Source organism: Triticum aestivum, chromosome 3B (genome assembly GCF_018294505.1).
Source record: "Triticum aestivum cultivar Chinese Spring chromosome 3B, IWGSC CS RefSeq v2.1, whole genome shotgun sequence".
Classification (NCBI taxonomy): Eukaryota; Viridiplantae; Streptophyta; class Magnoliopsida; order Poales; family Poaceae; genus Triticum; species Triticum aestivum.
The window spans coordinates 705,671,044-705,682,011 of NC_057801.1; the positions used below are offsets into that span (position 1 = coordinate 705,671,044).

General features: G+C 46.1%; 2 protein-coding genes across 3 annotated transcripts; one reads left to right on the plus strand and one right to left on the minus strand.

The window, feature by feature from the left end:
- Nucleotides 1-2,499: 2,499 nt before the first annotated feature.
- LOC123071887 (histone deacetylase HDT2) lies at nt 2,500-5,937 on the plus strand. Its single transcript, XM_044495455.1, has 10 exons — nt 2,500-2,677; nt 3,419-3,486; nt 3,588-3,793; nt 3,882-3,904; nt 4,000-4,056; nt 4,231-4,364; nt 4,766-4,843; nt 4,930-5,026; nt 5,125-5,524; nt 5,618-5,937. The coding sequence occupies exons 1-10, from the start codon at nt 2,653-2,655 to the stop codon at nt 5,679-5,681; spliced, it is 1,152 nt and encodes a 383-aa protein (XP_044351390.1). The 5' UTR covers nt 2,500-2,652; the 3' UTR covers nt 5,682-5,937.
- Nucleotides 5,938-6,823: 886 nt separating this feature from the next.
- LOC123066145 (histone deacetylase HDT1) lies at nt 6,824-9,914 on the minus strand. Of its 2 annotated transcripts, XM_044489289.1 has the most exons (10): nt 9,767-9,914; nt 8,825-8,895; nt 8,378-8,711; nt 8,177-8,280; nt 7,983-8,090; nt 7,794-7,904; nt 7,610-7,723; nt 7,444-7,540; nt 7,232-7,361; nt 6,824-7,150 (listed from the first exon to the last, which is right to left on the minus strand). In XM_044489289.1, the coding sequence occupies exons 1-10, from the start codon at nt 9,777-9,779 to the stop codon at nt 7,096-7,098; spliced, it is 1,137 nt and encodes a 378-aa protein (XP_044345224.1). In that variant the 5' UTR covers nt 9,780-9,914; the 3' UTR covers nt 6,824-7,095. The 2 variants fall into 2 exon arrangements, with proteins under 2 accessions (XP_044345224.1, XP_044345226.1); XM_044489291.1 differs by lacking the exon at nt 7,610-7,723.
- Between the last annotated feature and the right edge of the window lie 1,054 nt (nt 9,915-10,968).

The following is a 10,968-nucleotide window of genomic DNA, read 5'->3' on the forward strand; positions in this document are numbered from 1 at the left end:
TCTTCTGGTCCAAGAAAAATCCTCAAAAAATTTCGTTTTGTTTGTATTGATTTTCTGTAAAGCCAAAAACAAGGAAAAAATAGCAACTCACACTTGGCACTAGGTTAATAGGTAGTCCCAAAAATGATATAAAATAGCATAATAATGCATATAAAACATCGAAGATGGATAGTATAATAGCATGGAACAATCAAAATTATAGATACGTTGGAGGCGTATCAGTAATACACATGATGATCCATTAGGGTTCCAATGTTACAATGAGATGGCGATGAATGTTGGTGATGGTGGTTGGTGAAGTTGGATGATGTCAACGTCCCCTTGCACGTGGTAATGAAGATGTGATCTCCTCCTTGCCAATTCCCCCTCCGGGTGCCTTTCGGAGGCTAGGGTTCTACCTTCTGGATGTGTGTTTGGTGCGTATGTTCGTCTCATCCTCGATTCGATTGCACATGGTCGAAGTAGTCTACCAGGAGGAGTCATTGCCACGCCATATGACCGCCTGCGCTCGTATGGATGGCCGTCTTACGCTCTGGAAGAGCTGCACGACCTTGAACTTTCTCCATTTTCTTTTTATGGTAGATGAGAATTACGTTGAATGACGTGATTCCACTATAATTTCCTGTGATTCCTTCCACAGTGCTTTGTTTGTTCCAAAAGGTATTTTCTGGGGGAAACCAACAAAGAGTAGTGCGTGAACGCGGTAAAATTTCACAAAGCGTACCGTGTGCACACCAAATAACCATCAAAATTATCATACATTTTGGACTCATTAGTGTGCATGTGTGTGTGTGTGTGTGTGTGTGTGTGAGAGAGAGAGAGAGAGAGAGAGAGAGAGGATGGGACGTGTGTGGGAAAAGAGATAGGAGACTGATACACCTTGGTCGGTCGACAAGCGGATCAGACCAGCCACCAATAGAGTTATTAGATCCACTACACAACAGCCGTTCAAACTCGGTCGTGTCTGCCAACTGACAAGCGTTAGCAAAATGTGCCATGTTGCGCATATTCGCTCGGAGATTTGCAAGATGAGTGCTTTTCAACATGAGCCATGTTGCACCAAAACGTTTGCAACATGGCCTTGCAGCACACCGCCAAAAGCTCAATAGAATTGGGACACCGACTTGAAGCAGCGGCTTGCAGGAATCTCCCCACGGCCTTGCAGCATGTCGGGGAGCTCACTGAAGTTGAGATATCAGCTTGCAGCCATGGTAGCCCATTGCAGAGGAAAAGCCCTCGCTGACGAAATATAATTAGTGGCGCCGGCTTCAGCCTGCTCCAAAGGGTGGGAGGAAAGCCCTCGTCGACGAAATCCAACTAGTGGCGATGGAGAGAGGAATCAGAGAGGACGTGTATCTCCATGGAAAAAAACTTGTGATGGAGCCTTTCCTCGAGAAGATGACAAGGAGGGGTAAACTTAATGGGCAGGTCCACACGACGCGTGGCACACTCTGAAAGCGGACAACGTTGGTTTGTTTTCGGCCGGTTGAGGGAAAGCTTTTCCTAAAGAGATAAGAAGAGAGAGAAGCGTGTACGTGAGCGAAAGAGATGAAAATAATAATGACTATCCGGTTCTCTTTTCGCTATTGCATTCCCTGTGTAGATCGGTTCAGCCCATTTCTACTAGAAAATCAACAACGGTTCTATCGCATTGCAAGGCAAACAACGGGATATTTTCCATTGAACTACATATGTCATCTTTTCATAAGGCAATAATTAGCCCAGTATTAGGAGAGGAATCGGATCCTGGCCAGGTTAACATACTACTCCCTCCGTCCGAAAATATTTGTCATCAAAATGGACAAAAATGATGTATCTAGAACTAAAGTACATCTAGATACATCCCCTTTTATTCATTTTGAGGACAAGTATTTTCGGACGGAGGGAGTACTACTTTTTCCTCATAAATAATCAACAAATTGGTTGAAAAAAATACCTTCACAGAAGAAACACGCGGACCCACTGTCATAGGCCGTGAACACGATGGGCCGCGGGGACGAAACTATAGCTGGCCAAATGGGCCGTTTTTTTCGGGCCGGCCCGTGAGCACGCGCGGCACGGCCCGCCTTGGGCTAGGCACGGCACGGTCTAAACGGGCCGGGCCCGGCACGCGGCACGCCCTGGGCCGTGCCTGGGCCTGGAGGCTGGGCACGCGGGCCGGCACGGCACGGCCCGATTATGTTTTTTTATTTTTTTTATACATCTATATATGGCCCAATATATAAAAATAGGCTAAAAACGCTCAATGTGGCAAATAACAGGCTGAAAATATGCGGCCCACCGTGCTAAACGGGCCAACGTGCCGGCCCGTTTACTAACTGGGCCGTGCCTGGGCCTGGGGGCGCAGCACGCGGGCCGGCACGGCACGGCCCGTATAGTAATCATGCCCTGGCGGGCCGTGCCGGGCCAGGCACGATTACGATGGGCCGGGCCGTGCCGTGCCGGGCCGGCCCGTTTGGCCAGGTATGGACGAAACCAACCAAACCCTTGTCCGTTCCATTCCATAAACCCGAGGAAGCAGAGCGCGCACACCCCTCGCCTCGCTTCCCCTCCCCCGCTCCCCACCGCAGCGCGGCCACCGTCTCCGCCAGAACCCTAGGAAAACCACGGAGAAGACGCGGAGGAAGCAGCCGGCCTCCCTCGCCCGGGAAGATGACGGAGAACCACCGCTTCTGGGGTGCGTATCCTCCTCCCGAACCCCCCCAATTTCGCCCCCGATGCCCCCGATCTGCTTGCGCGGTCCAATTCCGGTGCCCCCGTGCTGCTCGTGCATTTCGCCGCATCTGATCGGCGGGGGGTAATTCCGGCGGCGACGGGTTCCGTCCAGCGGTCGGGGGATCTACGCGACCTGTTCCTGCCTAGGGTTCCTCGATTCTGACCGATCTCTGTTTGTTTAAAGTAGCGCATCCATGTCTGTCGGGGCCCCTGCAATCCGTGATTCGCATTTCCCTTGTTTCGTTGGTTGGGGAGTGCATGCCGTGACCTGATCTAGGGAGAGTGCTGTGGGTATTCTGCCTTGATCTGGATGGAGCATTGTGGTTTCCTGCTTGTTGTTCCTGGGTCTGGGTTTGGTTCGTCTGAACAGTAGTCTCATGGATATCCGGTCGGATGATATTAGTTTCTCCTGTGCTTTCAGTGCTCATAACCTACATAGTAATGTGTTGTCAGCTTCGGTATATGTTGTGCTGTGACCTGCATTTCTTCTGAAGATGAGCATGCTCTGGTAATTGTTCGTGTAGCACTGCCAATGCATTGTTTCTGTTCTGTATGAAGAAATGTCCCCATTCTGTTTGCCTTAATAATGTGTGGTGCATATTTCTCTGGGGCGCTTCAGAAAGCAACAGATATTTGTGTTTGCGAATTTCCCATATTTGGTAAATGACTAATGGCTACTCTGCATGGATGCCAACATTTTTAGGAGTGGTCGTCAAACCTGGAGAGACAGTGAAGTGTGACCCAGGAGATTCATATTATCACATTTCGACGGTGTGTTTTACACACTTCATTTATAAGTGGCCTTCTAGCTTATTTGTAGGTGGATCAAGTTTGCTTACTCTTCAGGTGTTTGCTTTTCTCGTTTACTACAGATAGCATTGGAGGCTGGCAAGGCAGAAGAGGATGTGCAAGTTTTCGTTAAAATTGACGATACAAGGATTATGCTTGGCACACTTTCAGTTGATAATCATCCTCATGTCTTAGCTGATCTGGTGTTCAAAAAGGAGTTTGAGCTGTTGCACTCCTCAATGACCAGCAACATCAGCTTTATGGGCTACAAATTTGATATTATGAAAAGATATCCTTCCACATTTCATTCTTCAATGTTTGCTAAGTAGCTTGAATATGCATTTGTGTTCTTTAACTGTTTTCCTGTCTGTAGTCACATCTCACTCATGTACTAAACAAGGTAAATATTGTTTTTCATTTCAGTACTGGGCATCTATGATGTTCTCTTTGTACAGTTCATAACATGGCATAACTTCCATATATCTGATGTTTCAGATGCTGAATCTGACGAGGAGGTTCCATTGGCTATTCCACTAGACTTCAATACAGACGGTATATTGTTTTCCTATGCATAACAGTTGTTGTTTAAGAGTTCAGAACGATGTATCTGCTTTAAAGATTTGCCTGTCTAGTAAGTTTAAGTTGTGATTTTCCGTCATTGTCTTTGTTCTAGAATGAAAACATGCCACATTGACCCTTGGCATGTTTGACATTATTTACTTTCAGGTTACAAAAACAATGAAGCCGCACATGGTGCCAATAATCTTATTGCACCAAGGCCTGCTGATGCTCCATCCTCTATACCAATGGCTAAAGTTGAGGGAACAAATAGTCCTGGAAAGCAAAAGGGAGATGATAAGGTTTGTATCTTTGTTAAGAATAATCAACTGTGGGTTATGATGGAACTGTTGTTTCCTGTATGATTTATTTTCTTGCTCTTGTTGTTCTGGTTTGTGCAGGGAGAATGTTGGTAAATAAGTTCAGTGAACATTCTAACATGTAACTAAAAATAGTTAACATGGACTATGTATCCATTTTTGACAGCTTTTTTAAGTATATGATCAGTGTTTCTGTGTGTGCACACAATACTTACTTTTATGGAACCTACCACATTCAATTATAGTTGGGTGACAGATCCACAAATAGTGGTTGTAGCAGCCCAATCAGTGTCCTTGGGAGTTGATACTTTGTTGGTTCTGAAACCTGACATGGATTTGTTAGGTGTGAAAACTAAGTTCCCTGATGCTGAATACGTTCGCAGGATAAGACTGGTATGCAGAATTCCAGTGATGGCGTTGATAATGAGAGTTCTGATCAAGATGTGGATTATCCTCGAAAGGTGCGAGATTGCTCAAAGAGACCTGTTATTTTGATGCCTTCTCATTTTGTAAAATCCTGAAATTCTTTATGTTTTGGCATGTTTAGAGAACAAAGGACGATTATAATCCAATGGAAACACCTCTGAATACACCCCAGGGGAAGAGGGCAAAGATAGCAACACCAACTACGGGCAACAAAACTGGTGTGAAGTGATCTTTATTTTATATTTAATCTGCTGAACTTGCATTGTTCTTTTAAAGGCACAGGAATCTCACTGCTCGATGAACAACTTGCGTGCAGGCTATGTCCACGTTGCGACCCCTCATCCGGCAGCAAAACAGGCTCGCAAGTCAGGCGACCATGTCCACGTTGCGACCCCTCATCCGGCAATAAAACAGGCTCGTAAGTCAGGTGACCATGTCCACGTCGCGACCCCTCATCCAGCAGCAAAACAGGCTCATAAGTCAGGTGAACATGTCCATGTCGCAACCCCTCATCCAGCAGCAAAACAGGCTCGTAAGTCAGTTGACCGCGTCCACGTCGCGACCCCTCATCCGGCAGCAAAACAGGCTTGTAAGTCAGGTGACCACGTCCATGTCGTGACCCCTCATCCAGCAGCAAAACATGCAAGGAAGACACTTGAAAACAATGATGACAAGTCTAAGCAATCCGCTGGCCACGTCTGCAACTCATGCAACAGGCAAGATCTTGTTCCTTCTCTTTGAATCTGATCACACCTGGAGCATATGCTGTTGTATCCTGACACACACAAACACACGCTTATCTTCTTCAGGACTTTCAGCTCCTTGAAGGGTCTTGGAGATCATTCCAGGGCGAAGCATGGCGACGCCAAGTAAGGTGGCCTGAGATATGCCGTGGACAGGAGGTGTTAGCTTAGGGGGGATGCTGGTGAACTGAATTTGGGTATCCAAGGCAGAGATGATGTGTAAAGAGGTCGCTTCTTTGGGTCTATTGCTCCCCACGCACCATCAGGATGTTCTCTCTCTTTGACACCGTTCTAGACTGGTGTTGGTGCTATGCTATGCTACGAAGTGCTGTCAATTGTGCCAGGATCCTGGAATCGCGTGGTTAATTATTATGGTTGGGTGCTACTGTCTTGTTGATAAACATTCTTTTGTGCTGTATCTGTTCTTTTGGTGATTCATCATGCTTGTAAGTTGGCCACATTAGAAGGGTCTGCAAAAGAAACATTATACAGAGTAAACACCTCAAAGAACAGGGGGGCGACTAGGCGCCCATCTTCGGTTAAACCTTGTAACGGAGCGAATGGACTTTGAGCTGACTAATGGCCTTTCTGGGCCATCGGATGCACAACACATTCTGTCCATTCCCCTTCGTAGCGGCACGGAAGATCACATGTCACTGAGACGCAAGTGCTTCAGCGAACACTGAGGTGTCTTCCCGGAAATGGGGCAAGCTCTGGGCACTGAAGCTCCCAGCAAAGGTCTGGATTTTTCAATGGTGCCTTGTCCATGACAGCTTGCCGACACTCATGAACAGTACTAAGCGCAAACATGTCGACATGGCGCCAAATGAACCTGGAGGGCTGATCCTGCTGAACCAACCTTCTGCTGCTTCCATCGGTGAGACAATTTTCACGCGCTAAACCCTGAAGCTCAGCGTCAAGCGATTGATGGGGCGGCCAGTTCTTGGGTTCATCGGGTCACGCTGCTTGAGAGATTCTGACAGGCAGAACTTGGGGTCCTGTATTGTGAGGCTAGAAGCAACCGCATCCTCCACACATGCCGGACTTTGTTTCAGATTTGGTTGCCAGAGATTCTGCGAGTTAATTTTCCACATAAAAAATGATAAATGTTTTTTTTTCCTTTTCTTTATAACCTGCTTGCTTTCTTTATAAGTTCCTATATGGACTTCACTGGGGAGGTGAGAGAACACCCCACTTCGTTGCAGTTAAAAGGACATACCCCAAGAATTAAGTTACCAGCAGAGCAGACTGGCAAAAAGGAACTGCAGAATATATAGAGCTTCCACACGGTATAACATCAAAACATGGCTTTCCAATTTCCAGGTTAACCAACCAATATCTTTCCCGAATATTAACCGACATCTCAGTAGCTATCAGATTCGCCAAAAAATATGAACGGCACAAAACTGGGTATACAAGAACCAACACCATATGCAATACAGTACTTCCTAAGACTAATCTAAGGCTGACAAGAGTATAGAAGTTGGAGACGGAGCTTCAGCATCAGCATCAGCAACATGCTGTCACCAGCCAGTAGCAGCAGCTCAAGCGTGCTTCGCCTTCTCATGGGATTGGAGCGCCGAAGCACTGCCGAATGTCCTGAAAGAATCGACGAGAGCATAAGCGTCAGATGTCAAGCCCTGCAATTTTGCTTACAAAGTTGTCAGGCTGTCTGCATACCTGCTGCACGACTTGCAGGCGTGGGCGCCGCCGACATATTTGGACTTGAGATGTTGCTTGCTGTTCCCAGGCGCCTTGTCGGCCTGCTTTGCTGGATGGGGAGTTGCCACATGGACAATCTTCTTGTCATCTGAAGTAAATGGGGTTTTATAGTCAGTTATAAAACCTGTTCTTACGACGGCCACAAGGGTCCACGGTAAGTATCGACGCACCTGTGTCCTGGCCAGATGGTGTTTCAATCTTTGCCTTCTTGTCAGGAGCAGGCGTCTCCAAGGCGGTTTCGGCCGCCCTCTTCGTGCCAACCTCAGGCTGTAGTGCACAAGAGTCAGATGAGACTGTTGAAGCAAATGGAAATAATGAGAGCTGTTGGACCCGTACCTTAGGAGTGTTTTTGTCTTCCTGATCACTTGTACCCTCCTTGTTACTAGTATCGTCAGAGGCAGGTGTCTTCAAGGCAGTCTCGGCGCCCACCGTCTTCTCGCCATCCTCGGGCTGTAGTGCACAAGGGTCAGATGATGCTGTTGAAGCAAATGGAAGCAAATGAGAACCGTTGGATCCACACCTTAGGAGTGTTTTTGTCTTCCTCATCACTTGAACCCTCTTTGCTACTGGTGTCGTCAGAGGCAGGTGTCTTCAAGGCAGTCTCGGCCACCGCTTTCTTGCCATCCTCAGGCTGTAGTGCACAACAGAGTCAGATGATGCTGTTGAAGCAAATGGAAACAACGCGAACTGTAAGCTATCAGATCCACACCTTAGGACTGTCTTTGTCCTCCTCTTTGCTACTGGTATCCATCTCTTCACTACTGGTACCATCCTCTTCAGAATCGGTATCTAAGCTACTGTACCCATCATCGTCGTACTGGATAAAAAGGTTTCATTGCCATCAATATTTCAAACAATTAAGAGGGTGAACGCACTTGCATTATCATCAGGGAACACACTTACATCATCTGAATCTGTAGAATAAAAATCACTATCATCCTCACCACTGTCATGGTTATCTGTAACCTTTTTATCATCCTTTGTTGTCGGAGGCTTTGCCACATTGCCTTAAAGATGGAACATAAGTTATTAGTTCAGCCAGCTTAATGAGGAAACACAATTGCCCCTTCAAGATTAAAATAATAAAAGACAAAATCTGCTTACCAACAATAGGATTGGCCACTTGATTGTTTACAGTTTCCACTTCATCTTCGCTAGAATCAGACTCGCTGGAATCAAACTCGCTAGAATCAGATTCGCTAGAATCAGATTCGCTAGAATCAGACGTGCAGTTATGCTTGGGAATCTTGTAACCACACGCAAACACACTGGCAGTTTTTGAACTGTGTGATAGCTCAAACTGTTTCTCAAAGATCAAATCACAAAGAATCTGAGGGTGATTTTCAGCCGACAGAGTTCCAATGACCCCCTTCTGATCACCAATTTTAGCAGATACTGGTATGCCGACACTTCTTTTCTCTGTTTCACCCAGGGCAACCTGAAATCAGTAATCAGAACATGCAAGTAAATCCGTTAGCTTAAGGATCGAGAGACCACTGGTTAAGCTCAAGAGAATTGTACACACAAAGGCAATGAGGGACATGGCTAAACCTGTGTGAGATGAACAACACGCCCTTCACCAGGGTCGCAATAAACTGTCTGTCCCGGCTTCACTTCCACACCTGAACCAAAATAGCAACCAATAAGGCAATAAATACTTATAATTTAACCCAACAATGATATCTTTTTTACTATTAAGAAAGATAGTTAATTTAGCCCCAACGAAGGGTACCACAAACTATATGATCATAAATGAAAACTGCTACTTCACCAAATAAAGATGTTCTGCAGTGCTGTTGGTATTCAAATAGACAAAGGTGTATTAGGAAAAAAAAATCTATATAGCAGCAATGCCATCTCGCTGCAACATAATGCCTGACAAACTATGTGATCATACATGAAAATTTTGCTGATTCACCAAATAATTAAAGGTTTTCTGCACTTCTTTCATCAGTCAAAATAGACAAAGTTTTATAAAAAATCACATAGCAGGAATGCCATCTCACTGCAAAAATAATGTTTGGAGTGACGACCAAATAAAGCAAAAGCTAACATCAGTTACCACTATTGATTGAACTGCAAAACAGCTTGCTGTTGAATGACAATAACTGCCATGAACCGCCCGCCAAGGTGCAGAAGTATAAATTGTGTAGCTCCCAGAAGAGCTCAAGCCCAAGAAGGAACACACTATTCCACCACAAATCATCCATCCTACGAGGCGACATGCAAAAAATACGACACCGAAGCATGTCACACTCAACCTCAAGCAATCAAGGCCCACGCAAACGAACCAGCTGAGCCTAAACGGATCGTCTCCCAACAAAAGGCACGGCCCAGCATCAGGACGAAACCGCGCACCCGCCGCACGAGACGCGGCGACCGATGACTCGCGTTATCACCCAAAATTCGAAGCAAAATTAAGCCGTGGAAACCGGCCCGAGCCACCGCGAAAAAGAAGAAGACCAAATCGCATCGAACGGAGGTATGGCTTACCCCAGAACTTCATCGTGGTCGCTCGGGGAGTCGAAGGCGCGGCTGCGCGTAAACCCTAGCGGATTGGAGCGGGAGGGAGAAGGATCGGGGTTTAGGGTTTTTGGCGGTGGAGACGACCGAGGGGAACAGGGGAGCAGACTCCAAATTTAAAGAGAGACGGACGGCCGAGGGCCGTTTGATTCTTCTCCCTGAGATCTGTCCGTCCGTCCTTTGTTTTTCCTTCTTTAAGAAAAGAATACCCAAAAGGCATCTTAGAGTCCGTAGCTTGCTTTCATCTTTTTTTACTACTCCTATACATAGTAGAATGTCTTGTCACTAGTAGAAAAACACCTAATAGTCTCGGTTCATAAGGGCCTTTAGTCCCGGTTCGTAAGGGTCTTTAGTCCTGGTTCATGAACCGGGACTAATGGGTCGTTACTAATACCTCCACCCATTAGTCCCGGTTCAAACACGAACTGGGACCAATGTGCCTCCACGTGGCCCTGTGCGCCGAGCCTAGTCAGGGGTACCAACCGGGACCAAAAGGCATCCATGCGTCAGCCTTCCAGTGGCTGGAGTTTTTGTTTTTTTTTTGAAAGGAGGGGGGGGGGGGGGGTTGGGGTTTTTGGGGGGTTAATTTAGGTGTTTCATATATTGTGTTAGCTAGCTAATTAATAGAGAGAAGTGTTCTCTCTTATGTCCGTGCTTGGTCGACGCTACGTACTATATATACATAAGTGATCGAGAGAACCATTGAGTACAGAAGTTCGTCATGCATACCGAGAGAAGTGATCGATCGACCTCTCCTTCTCCGAGAGATTGGTCGAACAACAAGTTTTCGTATATCATGTATCCGACGCTACTGGCTACATACATGTACAATATGTATAAGATCTCTTAATTACAATCCGCTAGCAATTGAAATCAATTTCCACATGGTATTCTCTGGCTTTATTGATGACGTGGTCAAGAAAGAATTCCGTCAATTCCTCTTGAATTGCTTTCATGCGATCTGGTTCTAGGAGTTCATTCCGTATCTGCCACGTCTAATTTGAAGAAGGGGGTTAATTAATACATATATATGAATGAAACTCAACAGAAATGATGGTGTAATAAAATGAAATTGTGAATATTATTGCTTACGCACTTCATATTGTCTTTGAGAGTAGCCCCGCTTGTTTTTCAAAGTCGCGTTGTGGATGAACTCGCACATGTAGTATTCA